At 40.2% G+C, this 21,003-nt stretch overlaps 1 protein-coding gene across 4 annotated transcripts in view; it reads right to left on the bottom strand.

The window, feature by feature from the left end:
- exoc2 (exocyst complex component 2) overlaps nucleotides 1-21,003 on the bottom strand; it is a 288,874-nt gene that overhangs the window by 154,636 nt on the left and 113,235 nt on the right. For all 4 annotated transcript variants that reach the window (XM_048560701.2, XM_048560683.2, XM_059652609.1 and 1 more), the window contains exons 10-11: nucleotides 20,721-20,823; nucleotides 6,757-6,875 (exon numbers count right to left, since the gene is read on the bottom strand). In XM_048560701.2, coding sequence (XP_048416658.2) covers nucleotides 6,757-6,875; nucleotides 20,721-20,823 — 222 coding nt within the window. The remainder of the gene's footprint in view (nucleotides 1-6,756; nucleotides 6,876-20,720; nucleotides 20,824-21,003) is intronic.

The following is a 21,003-nucleotide window of genomic DNA, read 5'->3' as shown; positions in this document are numbered from 1 at the left end:
CTTCCAGATCCTGAGTTCCCAAGGAACATATTGTGGCTGTTTCTTCCCTTTAATAAGTAATGGCAGCATCCTCCCTTGTGGGGGCTTCTTCCCTTTACTGCAACTGCCACAACAGTCCTTCACCTCAGGATGACCCCATTACATCACGCTAGTTCTTGCTTCTCAGTTACATGCTTTACTCAACCTAATTAAGCTGCCGTTAATAGCTAGCCTAGTTATCCTACCATTGTTCTACACGCCCTTGCCCTATGCTCAAGCACCTCATTCTATTAAGGTGCAGCATTTCGTTGATTATTGCAACATTCGATAATTCAGTACATCATCCTTCTGATCACTAAGATTTAACCCTTCGTCTGCCCCTATATTTTTATTTTCCATCAATGACAGGATATTGTCTGCAGAGTGATGGTCAGTCTATGAGTCAGTAGCTAATCTGATGGATTTAGGTGTTTTCTTATTTTCGAATTCTTTATAGTTTCTAGATTTTTACATGTCTTTTTACTGAGACAGAGGGTAAAAACATACTACTGGTTTCAGACTGCTGCCAGTAAAGGTGTAACAAACTGAATCTGGAGGAATCCGAGCTTTGTCATTAGGCAGTTATTTCTTAATTCAAAGACTCCTGGTGCCACTCTGCCTCAAACCAACAGTTTTATTGCTCCAAAAAAGAGAAAAAATATATTTGTGCAGGTGAAACACACAATCCCACTTATTCCTCAAGGTGCAATAATAATACGCCACTGGTACTTTTAGTTATATAGCATTCCAACTTCCATTTTTCAGTTTGTAATCCAAAAATATATGATCACACAAATTATAATATTTTGGAGACTGAATATGCTGTTCTAACTTGCAATAGTAAAATTGATTGTTTATAACCTTGGAAGTTTGTGGCTTTATTTTCTTTCTAAGTACATGGGATTCCACATCTTATCAACTTTGAAAAAATTATCAATTCATAGCCAGACTGTACTATGAATTTGTCAGTCCAGTCTGGGATCGTGAGACAAATAAGATTTTATCTCACTTGGAAGCCTTACACAGTGTTAGGACTGGAGCAAGATCTCACTCATGATAGGTGCAATTTATATTTTTCTCTTTTTATTTCTCCTGGCAATTAGCAGCAGAATTGAACCAGAGTTAAATGAATGGCAGGCAAAGAAGATTGTTGATCTCTGCTTACGCAATGTGAACCACCTTACTGACAGGTTTCTCCCAGTTGGGAGACCCAAAATTACAATGTGCCGATGCACAATAGCTAATATGGAATTTGTTTTAAATGGCTAGGGAATTAATTCATTTATAGCAATGAGTTTCCCACCGAGCTACTTCACACTAAGTTGTACCATGTTTGCAAAACTACTTGTCTTTAAACTAGATTTTTTCTATTTCATTTACAAATGATTTGGTGGCACATTTCTTTTATCTTCAGTAGTTCCTTGAAATTAGAGGTATTGATGATTTGAAAACTTCAGAGAGATAGGGAGGACCTAAAGCAGGCGAGAACTGGGAGGGATGTTGCTCAAAAGGACTTCGATAGAGAGAGGGTGGGTGGGGGGAGGGGGGGGGGGTTTGCAGGGGGCGAGAGGAAGGGAGAGAGAAAAAGCACAGGAGAGATTACACTTCAGAACAGCCAGCTCCAGAACTCTGCCCTCCCTCGCCCTCACCAGTCCCTACTTTCAGAGCTCACTTCCCTTCTAATTCCGGGGATGAATCCCCCTCATCCTACACCCAGCACCCCTCTTCCAACCACTGAAGCTCAGTTCAAAATTGCGCATGCATCCTGGTATATGTGCAGTGATGCATTTGCGCATGACGTCACAATTAAAATCTGTGATAATGTAAATGATTGGACCAAGCATTCACCAGTGAGCATACATGCATAGTTGCCCCTAAGTTGCCAGTGTCAGCAAACACTGCCAATTCATAAAACACATTGCTCATCTGTGTGAATAGCAGAACATATTTTTGATTCAACAATTGCATCCTGATAATTGCGCACTCCATTCATGTTGCTACTGCATAGTAACTGTGAAACAGTTTGCTTCACCTACTAGTCAAACATTTAAGATACTGACCCCTTCTTAGCGGGCAGAAAGAACACAGGGCAGATGTGTCTTTTTCCAACTTAAACAATTGACAATGATTGACTGGGTCATTTTGTTTCTCACAGCAATATGCTGATCGGAGTCAGAGACAATCTGCCCATTTAAGATCTAAACAATGATAGTTAACGATCAGTCATCATCAACTTACATTCTCCAATAGCTACGCCTATACCAGTAAGAATCAACTTAACCAATCAGCGTTCTCCTCTCAAAGTATGAATGTTGGTGTCCCCATAAATTTATTTTCTTGTGAATTGATCTGTTCAGTGTAGGAGGAAAGGCTTTGGAAAAACATGTGCATTTTTAGCAATACTAAAGTTCTCTGCTACCACATGACTAGTTTAGTTGGTCATTTCCTTTCCCTCTCTTTCTCTTTCTTTACCCACTTTGATGCTACTCTATCTATCTTCTTTTAACTTATCTTCTTTAATCTTACTGTTTAAGATAAACTGTGGTCCCATCATTCTGCTAAGATTCAGATTCCTTACTGTCCTAGCCAAATCATATCAGCTTTCAGTTTCAGGTATTCTCATGACAAAAAACCCCTGGGGGAAAACTGCTCAGAGATTAGCTCTAGCATCATCTAGGTCAACATTTTGAAATTTTCCAGTTAACATATTTTACTGAAAAAAGAAATCTAAAGCACATTCCCAAGCCAACGTGAGATGTTGATTACTAGTCTGGAGGGAAATGAGAGAATTCAAAGAATAAGAACAATTCCTATCTAGTACAGGCATTTGTTTCTCTGCAAGCACATCAAAATATTTCAGAGATCAATGAAAGACACTGCTTAAATGCAAATCCTTTTATATCTTAAATAGGATAGCGGAGCAGAGAAAAGAATTTTATCAAAAAAATGGAGGGTGCTCGCTATAATTAGGGTGAACAGAGTAATACAACTACAAAAGTCACAAGGTGAGTAATTGACTCCATTTGGCACTACCCTTTCTTTTGCTTTCTTTTATTACACTTAAAGCATTTGTTTCACTGAAAAAAAAGTCTCTCTTTGTCCCTCTTGAATGGCAATTCTTGTTTGTCAGGCATTCTTGTTACAACAGTGCAATATACTTTATTATTTGAGTTATACCTTCTAATCTTATTTCTTCAGCATGGAGTACTGTTGATTATGTATAGTCAGCAACTTCTAACAAAAAAGCACACTCTGAATTGCAAGTTGCGTACTAATTTGTGTGACACTGCAGAGTTACAACATTTGTATTTTAATTACTAACTTAGTCTAGTAATTCAACCGAAGTAATTAAAAGTATCCTTTTAATGTTGTGATAATTGTAAATAATGTCCAATCATCCTTTTCTTTTGATAACGTAAATAAGTGTCGAATCTCTTTCCTTCAAATTGGGAAATAGTTTTAGATGTTAAAAAAGTGATTTAAAATAAATTCTATTTCTGTTTCCTCTCAATCTAATCCTTATTTCCCTGTTTAGTTTCCTGATTTGACAGTGAATTCATCCTCATTCTTTCTTTATGCTTTCTCTGTTTATATCTCAAATAATAGGATCAGGATACTAGGCTGGTCCCAGCATTCACCAAGGTTCTCCCGGATTCCACCTACAATAGTTTTACATGTAAAGTATTGAATCAAATAATCAGTTGTGACCAAAACCAAAGCCACACCAGCAGTGTTTTTTTTGCGTCCACTGGGTACAAAATGATGCATCATTCATTTCATTCCTTTAAATATATTGAACCAGAATTTGTTGAAACATGGCATCTTGTGCTGTACTTCACTAGCCAATTTAAAATTGTAAATCAGTCCTCAATATCTTATTTTGACTTATTCAGTACTAAGGTGCCAGATTCCTCAATTTCGAAAAATGCATACTAAAATTGCCCTCTGGGTTAACAGGAATCAATGTTGTGATTTTATTCAGTCCCAATAAAGCACTGATCAGGAAAAAAGAAAGAACCCAGCATACGTCCATACAAATGTGATCCTTAATATTCTATTCTGACAATAATAAATTACTTTACAAATATCTCTTAATTATTAGGCTATTAAAGTGATTTAATTTGGAGCCACAACCACTCATCTGAAGATGGGTCATGGGACTCAAAATGTCAAATGATTTTCTCCTCAGATGTTGCATAACTTGCTGAGTCTTTTCCAGCGATTTCTATTTTTGTTTGATTTCCAACATCTGCAGTTCTTTCGCTTTTTTTGGCCAGAGTGTCTTTTCTTAGATAACGGGGCCAAAACTGTTCAGTTTCCAGCTGTAGTTTGAGTAGATCCTTACATAGTTTTAGCAAAACTTCCCCATTGACGTAAAAACCAGCATTCTATTTGCCTTCCCTATGATCCACTGAACATGGATGCTAGCTTCTATGATTCACGGTTGAGGAGTCCCAAATCCATCTGTTCTGTAGCTTTCTGCAGTCTTTCTCCATTTAAATAATATTTAGCTCCTGTATTCTTCCTGCCAAAGTGCATAACCTCACAGTATTGCCTAGCTGTCAAAAATTTTGTCCACTTAATTAATCTGCCTATATCCATCTACACTCGGTCATCCTCACCGTTTTCCTTCCCACCTATTTTTGTGTCATCTATAAACTTGGTTATAGTACATTCACTTTCCTCATCCAAGTCACTAATGTAAAGTATCAATAATTATGGTCCGGGCACTGTGGCTCACCAGCAGCTGCAGGTTGCCCTATGCCCTACATAAATTAGTAATTTCAATTAATTTTTAGACATGTACGCACTCATTGCTGTTGAAGGGACTGGAGCATCCCAGAACCTCAGTAGTGAATATGTATCTGCTGTTCCAGGTTATATGAGCACACAATTAAATTGCTCCTATTTGAGGAAGAGAATAAGTTCAGAAAAGCTATTAAACCAGTGATGACAAAAATATACAGAGCAGTAGGATTTAAGTTTCAGAAATATTTAAGTTTAAAGCATTTGCTGCAGCATATCATGGAGTAAAAGCCACAAGTTATATAGGACAGTCCTTGAGCAACACTTCTATTCAGAAGCGCTAATCATGGGACTGGTGGTTTCCCTATTCCTCCATTCTGTCGGCCAACTGATCTACAAAAACAGAAAAGAAAATTAAACAACGGCCTGCTGTCAGCAAGTGCTTCAATTATATCTCATCAGGAACCGGTGAATATGGCTGCACATACTGCTACACATTAGAACCCTGTGAACTCAAATGTTTATTTGTTAGAAGTGAAAAGTCACTCATCCTGCTGCAACCAAGCTGAAAATCCACTGCATAAAGTAACTTAATTTTCTTTTAAGATACTATAATACATGAGACTAACTGCTAAAAATTATTGAGATAATTTTAAAAAGAACATCATGATATACAGTAGGACGTTTTACAGGTTTACAGTCACAATTGTTCTCAAAATTTATTCACGAGCTGTTACTGCCACTTTTTGCCCATCTCTAATTGGCAAAAGGGCATTTGCTGTGGGTCTGCTAAGGATGGTAGCTTCCTGGCCTAAACTTTATTTGTAAAGCTGATGGATTCTTCAGTTATTTGGCAGTGCTTCTTAGTTATCATTAGACTCGTAATTCCAGTTTTTTTTTATTGAATTCAAATGCCAACATTGGGCATAGCAAGAGCCAAACATTCTGGGTCCCCCAAACATTAACAGTCGAGCAATACCACCACTGGACTATTGCCTCCCCATGCTCCTTATTTATCAAGGTGATCGCAATAGATTAAAAAGCTTCAAGATTCAGAAAATAAGAATTGAAGAACCATTTTCCTGGAGCTCTTGAACATCACTGAAACCCCACTAGCAACATACTGGGTGTAATCGTTGACCAGAAACTCAACTGGACTTAGCACATAAACACAGCAGCTACAAGAGCAGGTCAGAAGCTAGGAATACTACAGTGAATAACTCACCTCCTGACTCCTCAAAGCTTGTCTACAATCTACATGGCACAAGGGGTGTGATGGAATACACCCCACTTGCCTAGACAAATGCAGGCCCAACAACACTCAAGAAGCTTGGCACCATCCAGGACAATGCAGCCTGCTTGAGTAGCACTACATTCACAAGTATCCACTCACTCCACCACAAATTCTCGGTAGCAGCAATATGCACAATCTGCAAGATGCAATGCAGAAATTCAAAAGATCTTCAGACAACACCTTCCAAACCCACAGCCACTTCTATCTAGAAAGACAAGGGCATCAGACATATGGGAACACCACCACCTCCAAATTCCCCTCCAAGACACTCACCATTCTGACTTGGAAATATATCACTGTTCCTTCACTGTCCCTGGGTCAAAATCCTGGAATTCCTTCCCTAATTGCACGTGGGCCAACCCACAGGAGGACTGTAGCAGTTCAAGGCGGCATTTCACCACCTTCTTAAGGGTAACTGGTGATGGACAAGAAATGCTGGCCAGACAGCAATGCTAACATCCCACAAGTGAATAGAAAAAAAAACTCTTCTCTTATTCACAAAACTACAGAAAGCCCTCTCAGAAACCAGACCAACTTAAGACTATGAGAATGCCATCATACTATAAAATAAATTAGGTAGAAAACAAGATGGATCCGACAGCCTGTTATACTCTTCATCATGAATGCAGTCACAATATTCTAAAGACAAATATTTAATTCCTTGAGACTAAATCTTTAAAATATTAAAGCAAACTAACCTTTTTGTCCTTTGACATACTTCTCCCTGCAGTTCTGCATCAGTTGCAGAATCCATTTGTGTTGAGCCATGATACACTGCCAGGCAGGCTCACCTGGTGCATGGAGATCAGATAGATATCTGTAGCCGATGTCAAAATACAATGATTAAAATCAACTGTAAAGTGTAAAACAATGATCATTTTCATTTTGAGCCGGTATGACTCCATATAACAAACACAGTAAGAGTACACAATACAGAACTCATGAGATACAGCCTGAGGACTGATTGGGCCAATGGATGATTTTTAAAAACAAAATAGTCACTCATGAGATGTCAACTGGTTTGGCAAACATTTTTTTTTCCCTCTAACTGGCCTCTACAAGATGGTAGTGAGCTGCCTTTTTGAACCCACTGCAGTCCTTTGGATGCAGGAACACCCAAAGTGCTGCCAGGAGGGAGTTCCAGGATTCTGAATCAACAACAGTGAAAGAACAACGCTATAACACCATGAAAGACAGGAGTAGAATTCGGCAATTCAGGCCATCAACACACTCCGCCATTTGGTCATGATTAATTGCCTATAATCTTTGATCCCCTTACCAATCAAGAACCTAGCTATCTCTTGGGAGGGTAATTTTCGGGTGATGCTGCTCCAGTACCAAATGTTTTAGAGATAGCAGTTTGGAAAATGCTGTTGAAGGAACTCTGACAAATTAGTGCATTGCATTTTGTAAACAGTGTACACTGCTGCCATTGTGCACCAATGGTGAAGTGAATAAGTGTTGAAGGTGGTGAGTGGGGTGCCAATCTAGCAGGCTGCTTTGTCCTGTATGGTGTTGAATTTCTTGAACGTTGTTGGAGTTGTACCTAAAAGAGCTCCAGCTCCGTGCCTTGCAGATGGTGGACTAGCGGTGAGTGACTCACCACAAAATTCCTAGTCTCTCACCCGCTCTTGTAACCATAGTATACATATCACTGGGGTAGTCAATGACAACCACCAAAATTGTTGATAGTGGGGGAGTTCTGTATTAGTAGAGGATGACGGTTGGATTCTCGCTTGTAGGAGATGGTCATTGCCTGGTACTTGCATGGTGCAAATGTCACCTGCTATTTATCAGCCTTGATTGATCTCCAGGTCTTGTTGCATTTGGACATGGCCTGCTTCAGTATCTGAGGAGTATCTGAGTGGTGCTTAAACTTCACAATCATCAGTGAACATTCCAATTTATAACCATATGATGGAGGGAAGGTTAGGAAGTCCTGCAGCTGAGATCATTGACTTCCAACAATCGTAACCACCTTCATTTCCTTAGGTATGATTCCAACCAGCTGGATGCTGCTGACGGTTCACAATACATCATGGATGTCCAGCTGTGAGTTGTTACATGGATTTGAAATCTGTCCCATTTAGAACACGATAACCCTCCCAATCGGTTGCAAACCAGGTCTAGTATCTAAGCCCTTTAGGACTCAACCAGTTTGATCAATAGTGGGCACTGCTGAGCCAAACTTGGTGATTCATACTGAAGTCCCCGAACAGGTGTACAGTCTGTGCCCTTGCCACACTCAACGCTACCTCCATGATATGGAGGATAATAGTGAGAAGTGCAAATCCAGGAGATTTCATTGCCTACGTTTGATCTGGTGTCATGAGGCTTCATCAGGTCCAAATTTAATGTTAATATCTCACAGGGCAACTCCTTCCTGACTGTATTCCAACAGGCTGCCAACTGATGGGTCCCGTGATGGGTGTGTCCTGCTGGTGAGACATGACATACCCAGGGATGGTGATGGCCATGTCTGGGACATTAAAGGTATGATCTGAAGTATGCGCATGGTTGACCTTTGCAGGCTTGTGAAAAAATATCGGGGAATCATTTGAGGGCTCCCTGATAAATGCTCGAATTCAGGTTACAGCATCAATGGAAGTGAAGAATGTGTTTTGAAGATGAAATTAAGCAATCATGGAAATGGACTTTGTTGCACAGAGACAAAGCTCAACATGCAGCAGGACACTGATGCTGTACTAAACACGAATGAGAATACATTATGATAAAAAGCAAATAAAACAAGAGGCTGAAAATGGAGAGATTCTGACAAATGGGATGATTTCAGTTTTGTCACTGCAAAACTGCAGAGACCCTGGTAGAGAGTGACTTGACTATAGGCAGACAATGATAAGCACACCTAAAATTGTGAATTGTTAAGTAGCAGTGGATAGGTAATAGAGGGGACATAGATTTAAATTGAGGGGTGAAAGATATAGGACAGGTATCAGAGGTAGTTTCTTTACTCAGAGAGTAGTAAGGGTATGGAACGCTTTGCCTGCAACAGTAGTAGATTCGCCAACTAAGTACACTTAAGTCGTCATTGGACAAGCATATGGACGTACATGGAAGAGTGGAGGTTAGATGGGCTTCAGGTTGGTACAACATCGAGGGCCGAAGGGCCCGTACTGTGCTGTAATGTTCCATGTTCTATAGACGTTAAAGTTCATGAGCCATTCCTGAAATTTATAACAGCGAGTAGCAACACATTCTTTAGGAATGGAAAGTTAAGAATGGAACTTTGGATCATACCAAAAATGGCCTGGTGGATGTGTGTCAAGGAATCTTTCAGAAGTATTCTCAAAGAATTGCTCCCCTACCATGATCTACTAATTTTGGGAGAGAAGGGTTTAAAAGAAAAGTTTTTGCCAAGCTACTCTTTCTAACTTTGTGACAATACAGATAAAAACCACAGTGTCTCAGAATTACTGCAATACAGAAGCAGGTCATTCAGCCCACTGTGCCTGCCCCAGTTCTCTTAACTAGCCCAAAGTTCCTTAAGTCATGCCCTCTTAAATGCATAAATTGAACCTGCCTCCAACAAATTTTCAGGAACTGCACTTCATATCCTAACTACTTGCTGCATGTTAAAAAATTTTTCCCAACATATCACTCCCACTTGGTTTGCACACCAATTCAAATCCATTTCGTTTTTATAAATGAGCAGGAATTTCTTTTCTCTATCTACTCTATACAACCTACTCTCGATTTTGAAAGCCTCTATCAAATCTCCTCCAGGTCGTCTTTTTTCCAAGGATAATGGTCCGAAATTCTTCAATCTATCCTCATAACTGAAGTTTCTCATTCCTGGGATTATTCTTGGAAATCACTTCTGCACTTTCTCCAATGCAATCAAACCTTTTCTGGATTATACACAATATGCCATCTGAAGTCTAACAAGATCCTTGTACAGGTTCAATACCTCCTTGCTCTTTTACTCTGCCCCTACTAACAAAGTCAAGACACTATATCTTTTATTAACTGCTCTCTATACACATCCTTGTATCTGTGCATGTATAATCAATGTCCCTCTGCTCCTGCACCTCTTTTAGAATTATACCCCAGTTTACACTGTCTTTCAAAGTTCTTCTGACAAAGTGCGTCACCTCACACATCTATGCACTGAACCTCATCGACCACCTATCAACCCACTCCACCAACTTAGCAACGTCCCTTGATGTTCCACACTGCCCTTCTCATTTTACAGTTCTGCCAAGTTCATAGCCATCTGCAAACTTTAGAAGTGTCCCTTGCTCACAAAGATCAACATCATTAATACAGAGCATGAAATGAAAGGGTTTCAACACTGACCTCTAGGGAACTCCACTACAAACCTCCTCCAGTCCATAAATTGTTTCATCAACTGCTGATGCATTCAGCTCTCATTTTCCTGGCATCAACATTATTATTTTCCCTTTTTTGGCTCCCTCCTTTCAGATTACCTCCTGCAAATCGGACGGCAAGAAAGGAAAACTGGAAAGACAGTCTGCATCAGAACTTGACAGTCTGCGATCAACTAATTCAAAAAAACATTAGAGTCTGGGACACCTGCTTGCTCCTTCAGCCACAGCCAGTACATGCCCTGAGAATTTCAAACCCTTTAAAAAAAAAAATGAACATTTGAAAGTAAAATATTTACTTAGCAAATTCGTCTCATTGACGGACAATGTACGTTTTTCTATCTCCAAAACCACCTGAATATATAGCCTTATGTAAGAATAACACCGCAGAAAATGTTCAATAAATTAACTCTAAAAATACTTAACATCCAGTTTGATTCTCAGAAATCTGCACATTCAATTAGCATGGTTCCAGCATTCTTTCTGTGGACTTTACTTCATACTAACTCACGCTTTAGGATGTTTAGAGCATTATTTTGCATGTCATCCAAGTAGTTTAATGACAAGAAGTGGCTGAAGAAAGCACTCATTTATCTAAACAGCGCACAGCCAATGTTCACACCTGAGTTCTGAGATTAATGCTAATGACTTAACACTTAAGCTAAATTTCCCTGACCCACAATCAAGACCATGTTATTGGATTGTCTGTCCAACCCAAAAGACTAGCTAAGTTTTCAGAGTACGCCATAAACTCCACCTTCTTGCTGAATAAACAATTGCATCATCTCAGCATCATGCTTAACCCAAAACTAAGTTCCAGATCCCACATCCTCAATAATACCAAGACCATTTATTTCCTTCACAGCATTGCCTTCCATTACTTCTACTCAAACATTTCCTTCTTTTCCAGGCATGGTGACTCCGATGTCCTCTTGGCTTGCCTTTCATCCTCCATCCTTCATAAATCCCAACAGAATATATTTAAACTGTTTGCCTTGGTCTTCAAGTCACACTTCTGTCCAAGCACTATTCACAGCAACCGCACATTCATGCCCAAAACTGTGGCTCTCAGTCTACGCCTTCTCCAACATTTCATACTATCTTTGGTGGCTGAATGTTAAGTTGCTTCAACAGTACTCCTAAATTCTTTTAAACACCTCACCTTCAAAAGGCTCCCAAACTCTTATACAGTTGAGTGCCATTGCTACACAGATTTCTTTTTTAAAGTGCCTTAAAACATTTGTTACAAATGTGCATTTTGTAAATCCAATGTATGCCATAGTAAAAATACGCATATCTTTTATTTTAAAAGTAATATTTTTGGAGGCATGGAAATCTGAAACAGAAACTGCTGGGAATATTGAATAAATCAGGATGTGTCTGTGGAGAAAGAAACAAAGCTTTTATTTCAGGTCTGTGACTTATCAGAAGAATTGTTAACTCCATTTCTGTCTCACAGATGATGCCTAACCTGTTGACTATTTCCAGTACTTTCGTTCTACTTGTTCAATTACAGATTGAGTATTTAAGTTCACTCAACTATTGATGGAGGACACTGGTTCAAATGAACACTTTCAAGGCATTGGTAGGTAGATTCTACCAAGGGAGTTAAAATTAAGTGGGGGGGGGGGGGGGGAAGGGGTGTGCGGGGTTAGGTGGGAGTCTAGAGTTGGGCCTACAATTAGATCAACCAAAATCTGACTGAGTGGTGAAGCAGGTTTGAAGGGCCAAAATGGTCTACTCCTGGTAATTAACATGTTTTACTGTTCTTTCCTTAAAATTTTCTAACATCGTCAATCGGTTCCTAATCAAATATAATCTCTCTCCTGTTTAAAGCTGCTATCTTTACACCGTCCTTGAAAAATCCCATTGTTTATCACTTTAGCCATCCCTCTTCAATGTAAATCAATGTCCTGTCATCCACAAAATCTACAGCCATCTCTGGCACACTATTCATTCGGTTTCTACCACAGTGCACAGCACTTATGTGGCCATGGCATGGGACATCCTCATTTCCGTGGTCATAGAATACTATCCCTCCTAATAGGCTTTGCAATTTTTGACACGTGACAAATGCCTTGCTTTGATGTCCAGAAGTCTGCAGAACCAAAGGAAAAAGCTCTATTCGTAGCAATAGAATTCTCCTTACTTGGAATGTTGAAAACTAATCTGATAATTTTTATTCTAAAGTTGTAATATGGGTTCCTAAAATACAATGATGGGTGGTTTTGGTGCGCAATTTCAAATTCTGCAGTATTGAGGAAGTAACTTGTAGGAAGAGAGAATGCAGGGCTGAGTAGCCTACTCTTCCTTATGGCCTGTTTCACCATTCAAAATGATCATGGCAGGCTCACCACACTTCGGGTGAAGAATTCTCTGTCTGTTATCGAACTATTACCTCTGTCTGAAAAGGCCTCCCTGTTACCCTCAGACTGTGACCTCTGATTCTGGACTCACTGGTTATCAAGAATTTTCAGACTCAATACTTCCTGTTTGAAAGCTCACATAGATGAAATGTATTTCAAATACATTCTTATGTAATAACATGCATAATTTTGCTCATCTGTACTTACAAGTTCAACAACCAGGGCTGAAGGTGTTAAATTATTGACAGTAATTGCAAATATGCCCAGGAACTACCATGTAAAAAGAAACATGAGTGTCATAAGGCAGCAGTCCAAACTTGTAAATTTTAATTATCATACATGTGATTATAAGGTCATATCAATGTAAGTGTCATTAAAAGGAAACCTCTAATCCTGCCAAGGAAGGAAAAGTAATTATTGAACTTAGCGCACCAGGGTTTATGTCAACTGCAGCATGCATAGCATGTATTTATTTTCATGCACAGAGGAGGGTTTGGGGCTTTACCTTTCTGTAGATATAAGCAGAATGTTAACATAAATTGGTTCGACGTATTTGGGTTCAGATTGTTATTGTTCTATTCTTGGCATTGCTATTCATAGTGGAGGTTGCAGGAAACAGTAACTTCCACACATTGGACTGTGATTACTAAACTGAAATTAACCTGAATTTTGAAGATTTTGGTCTAAAAAGACTGTTGAAATCAAAACTGGATTTGTGAACGTATGAAATAACATATATTTCAACTTTGTGTAGAATGATAATGCCTTCCAGTATCAGCCAAGGAATAGCACCTTCCATATTTTTAAAATGGATTTCAAACATTCAAAAATACCAAAATTTCCTTATTTCTCACCTGCAATAAATTCACAAGTTTCCTCAAAAGTAGTTTAGGCAATCTTGCTCACAATGGTGCCACACAGTGCCAGAGTTTGCCACAGCAATGATTCTAACATGGATAAAAGACTGAATTCTAAAGGGGAGTAAAAGTGACTATTCTTGATATCAAGAACACAGCACTTAGGAACAGAACAAGGCCATTCAGCCCATCAAGTCTGCTTTACCATTCAATGAGATGAAGACAGCAATTAACGGTGGGTGGGCATGAAAGAACCTTCATAAAACCAGAGCCAATGGAAAATCAGGAGAAAACATTTCCACTACTGGTAGCCATTAACTGCTCAAATAAAAGGCCAGAAGGCAAAAGCAGGCGACCATCCAACACATTGAAGCTACTCTGCCTTCACTGGGATAATGGCTGATCTGGTCATCCTCAACTTCACTTTCCTGCTTTTTGGCCATAACCCTAAACACTGTTACTGATCAAAACTCAGCCCATCAAGCTTTGAATATACTTAATGATACATCCTCTACAACCCTCTATGGTAACAAATTCCACGGATGCACTAACCTCAGAAAAATATTCCTCATGTGTCTTAAACAGGTGACCCTTATTATGAAATTATGTCCACTATTCTTAGAATTGCCCACATGGGGAAACCACCTCACCGCAATCACCCTGTCAAGCTCCTTCAGAATCTTGTCCACCGCTAAAAATCAGCATACAACAGGGAACCGGCGATTGTATGGTTTAGAAGGGGTGGACGCTAGGAAGTTGTTTCCGTTAGGTGGGGAGACTAGGACCCGTGGGCACAGACTTAAAATTAGAGGGGGTACATGTAAAACTGAAATAAGACGACATTTCTTCAGCCAGAGAATGGTGGGCTTGTGGAATTCATTGCCGCAGAGTGCAGTGGAGGCTGGGACGTTGGATGCCTTCAAGGCAGAGATCGACAAATTCTTGATCTCAAAAGGAATCAAGGGCTATGGGGAGAGTGCAGGGAAGTGGTGTTGAAATGCCCATCAGCCATGATTTAAATGGCGGAATGGACTTGACGGGCCAAATGGCCTTACTTCCACTCCTATGTCTTATGGTATCTGGACTTCAGCAGAAGGCACTCGACAAAGTGCCGCACAAAAATGCTGCTGCATAAGACAAAGGTGCACGGCATTACGAATAATGTATTAGCACAGAGGATTGGCTAACTAACAGAAAGCAGAGAATGGAGATAAATGAGTGTTTTTCTGATTGGCAGTGGGTACTGGTTTGTCTCAGGGCTCATTCTTGGGATCGCAGTTGTTTACAATTTACATAGCTGGTTTAGAATTGGGGGCCAAGTTTAGTGTCTCAAAGAAAATGAGTGGTACAGCAAAGTGTGCAGAGGACACAAAGTCTGCAGCAGGATATAGATAGGTTAAGTGAGCGGGCAATATTGTTGAATGTGAGGTCCTCCATTTTGGTAGGAATAAGAAGCAAACTGAGCCATTATTTCAATCATGTAAAATTGCAGCATACTGCTGGGCAGTGGAACCTTGGTGTCCATGTGCATTAATCACAAAAAGTTGTTTTGCAGATGCAACAATTAGGAGGGCACATAAAGCACTGTCTTTCATTGCTAGAGGGATGGAGTTTAAAAATGGGGAGGTTATGCTGCAGCTGTACAGAATGCTAGTTTGGCCATACTTGGAGTGATATGTGCAGTTTGGGTCTCCTTACTTGAGAAAGGATGTACAGGCACTGGAGGGGGTGCAGGAAGGGTTCACTAGGTTGATTCCAGAATTGAGCAGGTTGCGGTATGAGGAGAGATTGAGTAGACAGAGATTATACTCATTGGATTGAGAAGAATAAGGACAGATCTATAGAAGCATATGAAATTATGAAGGTAATATATAGGATAGAAGCAGGAAGGTATTTTCCACTGGTAGGCGAAACTAGAATAATGGGGTATAGCCTCAAAATAAGGTGAGGGCAGATTTAGGGCTGACTTAAGGAAGAAATTCTTCACCCAAAGGGCTGTGAATCTATGGAACGTGCTGCCCAGTGAAACAGCTGAGGTTACCTCATTGATAATAAAATGTGAGGCTGGATGAACACAGCAGGCCCAGCAGCATCTCAGGAGCACAAAAGCTGACGTTTCGGGCCTAGGCCCTTCCAATGAGGTTACCTCATTGAATGCTTTTAAGGCAAAGGCAGATAGATTTTTTGAACAGCGGAGGAATTAAGGGTTGTGGTGAACAAGCAGGTAAGTGGAGCTGAGTCCACGAAAAGATCAACCATGATCTTATTGAATGGTGGAGCAGGTTTAATGGGGCAGTAACCTACTCCTGCTCCTATTTCTTATGTTATGTTCAATAAGGTTGCCTCTCATTCTTCTAAACTCCAATGAGTACAAGCCCAACATACTCACCTTATAAATCAGTCAGTCTCTCCTTACCCAAGATTATCCTCGTGGACCTTCGAGACAGCCTCCAGTGCCGATATATCTTTCTGTAGATAAGGGGACTAAAACTCTTCCTCATATTCCAGCTGTGGTTCAACTAGTACCATGTACATTTTCAACAAGACTTCCCTATTTTTATACTCCATTCCCTTTGAAATAAAGGCCAACATTTGATTTACCTTCTTGGATAGCACTGGTGCCTCATAGCATCAGGGACCCGAGTTCGATTCCACCCTCAGTGACAGTGTGTAGAGTTTGCACATTCTCCCCATGTCTGCATTGTTTTCTTCCAGGTGTTCTGGTTTCCTCCCACAGTCCAAAAATGTGCAGGCTAGGTGGATTGGCCATGCTAAATTGTCCACAATGTTTAGGGAGGTGCAGATCAGATGGGTTATGCAGGATGGGTCTGAGTGGGAAGCTCGGAGGATCAGTGTGGATTTCTTAGGCCGTAGGGCCTGTTTCCACACTGTAGGGATTCAATGAATGATTGAATAATTAGTTTAATTACCTAAATCTGTGGTTTCATCCTTTATAATGGGCTGTAATATTTTCCAATAACAAATGTTATACTATTACCTGTTGGACTTGTAAGTTAACTTTCTGTGATTGATGCAGAAGGACTCCAAAATCTCTGTTTTGTACCATACTACTTTTTCCAATTACAGAATCATACATTTAAACAACATTCAGTCCTCTATTCTTCCTGGCAAAGTGCATAACATCTTTTCTTCCTACACTGTATTGCACCTGCCCAGTTTTGTGCCCACTTACTTCAACTGTCCATAGCCCCGTGCAGACTTTTCCTGTCGTCCTTACCAATCGCTTTCCCACCTATTTTGTGTCATCTGTAAACTTGGAGATAGTATTTTCATGTTCTGCATCCAAGTCACTAAGATATACTGAAAATAATTGTGGTCCCAGCACTGATCCCTGCAGCAATCCACAAGTTAATGGATGCCATCTGATGATGCCCATTCTCACAACTGTCTTCTATTCATTACCATCCATGCTAATATACTACCACAAACACCACGGGCTCTTTGCTTAAGTAACCTCATGTGTGGTCCCTTATCAATTGCCTTTTGAAACCCAGATTATATTACAGCTTCAGATTCTCCTTTATCCACACTGCTTGTTAAATCCTCAAAAGAGCTCTAATAAATTTGTCAGGGCATCATTTCCCCTTCGTGAAGCCATGCTTACTCTGCAAAATCGTATTATGTATTTCTAAATCTCTGCAGTTTCATCCTCTAAAATAGACCCTCATATTTCCCAATAAGAGATTTTCAGCTAACTGTGCTGTAAGAAACAGTTTTTGTCTCTTCCTTTTTCAAATAAAGGTGTTACACCGGCAGTTTTCCAATCCTTTAAAATTTTCCTGAATCGAAGGATTCTTGGAAGACTACTACCAGTACATCCACAATTTCTGTAGCTACTTTTTGTGTTAAGATCCAAGGATGCATCCCATCAGATCCAGAATACTTAATGGTGCTTAGCCTCATTAGTGTCCCTAGCATTTTTCTCTAAAGATAGTCAGTTATTGCATGTTTTCTGCTCCTCTTTTTGCCCCGTGATTATTTAGTATTTTTGGAATGCTATTCGTATCTTCTACTGGGAAAACTGATGCAAGGTATTTATTCATTCAATTCTGTTGTCATTTCCTCAGTTCTGTAGAAGAGTCACTTGACCCAAAATATTAATGCTGATTTCTCTCCACAGATGCTGTCAGATCTGCTGAGCTTTTCCAGTTATGTTTGTTTTTGTTCCTAGTTCCCCATTATTATTTCCTTCCCTAAGGAACTTATGTTAACCTTAGCCTCTTCTTTCCTTATAATATACTAAAAGATGCTCTTGCTGTCCATGTCTAGTTACGGCATGCAAATTTATCAAAGTTCATGTTCTCCCTCTATTTTCCTTTGGTAGTTTTTTGTTAGTTTTTAAAATTTTCCCAATCTTAGTCACATTGTATGTTTTTATTTCAATTTGGATGTTATCCTCAACTTCCCTGTTTAACCATGGTTGGCATATTCCCTTCTCGAAATCTTCTCACTGGGATAGACCTTTGCTGTGAGCCACAAACAATTTTCTTAAATATCTGTCATCATTCCTCAACCGTAGCTGCTGCTAAACTCTTTTCTCAGTCTTCGCCGGTTAGCCCTGCCCTCATTCCTTTGAAGTTACCCTATGTAACTTAGCACAATTCATTCCAACCCAAGTTCCTCCTATTCAATCTAATGAATGCTAAATTTAAGCATGTTGTGGTCACTGTTTTCAAGGGTATCTTTTACTCTTAGATTATTTATTTTCCTACCTCATTGCACATCACCAGATCCAACACAGCCTGATTTCTGATTGCATCCATAATATTTTGTTATAGAAAACTCTCCTGACTACAATCAATGAACTCTTCCTCGTAGCTACCTCTGCCAATCTAACTATCCCAATCTACAAGAAGATTCCAGTCACCCATGATTAACTAACTTTCCTTTTTACATGCCCTCATCATCTCCTGATTAATTCTGTGCCCTACAAAATAGCTACTATTAGGTGCAAATATACAATATATTAGTAATGATATATTCGATCTAAGGACTGCAAGGATTCAAGCCATTCTCGTCTAGTGGGTGTGAAGGTCGTTGACATGTTAAACTTCTGTGAGACCAGCTCCTTCCAGGGAGTAATAGGTCTCTCCATCACGTACCCACAAAACAGTGGTGGCTAAGGCCCAACACGAAACCTGGTGGCATCGAAGTGGCTACATCAGTGAGGCGGATCCAAAGTGGGCCCAAGGTGGCAGTGGAATTGAGCTTGGGCCGTACAGTACCCAGCGCCAAAGGCTTTATCTGCATTGGTAAGGTCCAGTGAGGACTGATAGATGGCGCTGAAGAGTGGTAACTTTCATTCCATTGGTGACACAGCAAAAAGGACTCATGCCTGGCTATCAGGCCCACGGCAGAACACTTGAATGAAATTAAACAAGACGTCTTCATTTTTTTTGCCTTTACATTCTACGTTTTGGTTGATTTTTCTGTGTTTTAAGATGGCAGAGAATGGTGACACCATACAATACATTCTGCTGCATTTTGTAACAAAATACACATGACAGTAAATAAATCAAATCAAATCAACTCAACAAAAACATTGGGACACTGACCGATGCCATATGCGCAGGATCAGACTGGTTCATTTTGATATCACAAGTGCTGCAACCTAGGCAGCTGGATTCATTAATAAATTTGGGCTCCCCCGGTGAAGGGTGCCATCACCTGTACACACATGGCACTTGAGGAGGGCCGTATCACAACTCTGCCAGAATCAACTGCAGGAATGGGTTCAATTTGATTAATGCCCATCTTATCTATTGCTACCATTGTGACTAACTGAAGATGTACACCCACTCTATTGGCAGTTGTTATGGCATATCCATTCTTGACCATTCTCTGGTGTCTGGTGTTTGAGGGTCAAGGGCCTAACAAGGCTGGTATTGGGGAGATAACTGGTACCCTCTGCAATTATGGTTCACAACACCATTGTTCAACCTTGACTGATTTAGTGACACACATGCCTCATTCAGTTCCATGGTGGAGCACAGATCAGGCCTTTCTTCCCATTGGGCCAAAGTCACAGGTGTGTGGGCGGCAGTGGCCTCCGATACATTTTGGACACAGTGACAATCCCTCCAACTTGAGGTGGTTGCATGCGTGTCACAGAGGGTGGGTGAATGTGTGTGGATCTGGATGTGGGTGGTTGGGAGCTTATGTAAGAGTAGGGATGGGAGTCTCTCCGTATACCTGTAGGGGTGGATGTAATGGAAGGTGCGTGTGCATGTGCATTTTGTTTATCTGTCTGTCTGTCTTTCGATGGCTCAGTGGTTAACACTGCTGCCTCACAGCACCAGGGACCCAGGTTTGATTCCAACTTCAGGGATCTGTGTGGAGTTTGCTTATTCTCCCATACCTGCATGGGTTTCTGCCAGATGCTCCAGTTTCCTCCCACAGTCCAAAGATGTGCGAATTAAGTGGATTGGCCATCTAAATGGCTCATAGCACTCAAGATGTGTAAGTTAGATGCATTAGCAATAGGAAAGACAGGTATACAGGGATAGGGTAAGAGGATGGGTCTGGGTCAGATGCTCTTCAGAGAGTTGGTGTGGACTTGTTGGGCTGAAAGGCCTGTTTCAATACTGTGGAGATTCTAAAGAAGTCCCCCCCAGTGGGTATCTTTGCTGATGGTTGCACAACATTCAGCACCACTCTCAATTCCCCTGATACTCAAGAAGTCCATGCCTGCAATTTTAATAGTTCCATCATTGGCAGTTCCTGCAGCTGTCAAGGCCTAAATCTTCGGATTTCTATCTTACTTTCCATCTTCAAGATGCTGTTTAAAACACATCTCTTCAACCACGGTTTTGGTTACTTGTTCTAACATCTGCAATCATGACTCAGCAATGAGTTTTGTATTACAGTATTCCTGTGAAATACCTGGGATACTTTATGATGTTTGAGGTAGTGTATAAATGCAAGTTATTACTGTATTGAGCTGTAAGCTTCAACGTTCACCAATTATAGTGAATAGCTCTTCAGACTCAAATGGAAAAGAATGACTGCAGCATTTATAATAAGTTCTGGCACAGTACATCATTGTTTACAAATTATGAAGTATTTCATTTACCTTATATATCTTTTCTGATCATGCAAAGTTGAAGGCATCTCGAGCAATTTGTTCATCAGAAGTAGCCTCAGTGAATCAATACGTGTCTCTACTTCGGCATATACTGTCAAAAGGGGAGAAAAATGCCTTTTCTTTAAAAAAAAAGAAGTGACCTTTAGTCATACCCAAAGTTATGGCTTAAGGTAACAAAGGCTGAGTCATAAATACAGCATTGCTAATGTTGCCCACATCTCAAGAACAAAAAATACACTGTTGGCTGTATTAACATTTTGGTTGACATGAA

The sequence above is a fragment of the Stegostoma tigrinum genome, chromosome 2 (assembly GCF_030684315.1).
Source record: "Stegostoma tigrinum isolate sSteTig4 chromosome 2, sSteTig4.hap1, whole genome shotgun sequence".
NCBI lineage: Eukaryota > Metazoa > Chordata > Chondrichthyes > Orectolobiformes > Stegostomatidae > Stegostoma > Stegostoma tigrinum.
The sequence above is the reverse complement of the archived record's forward strand: the minus strand, read 5'-3'. Positions and strand labels throughout refer to the sequence as shown.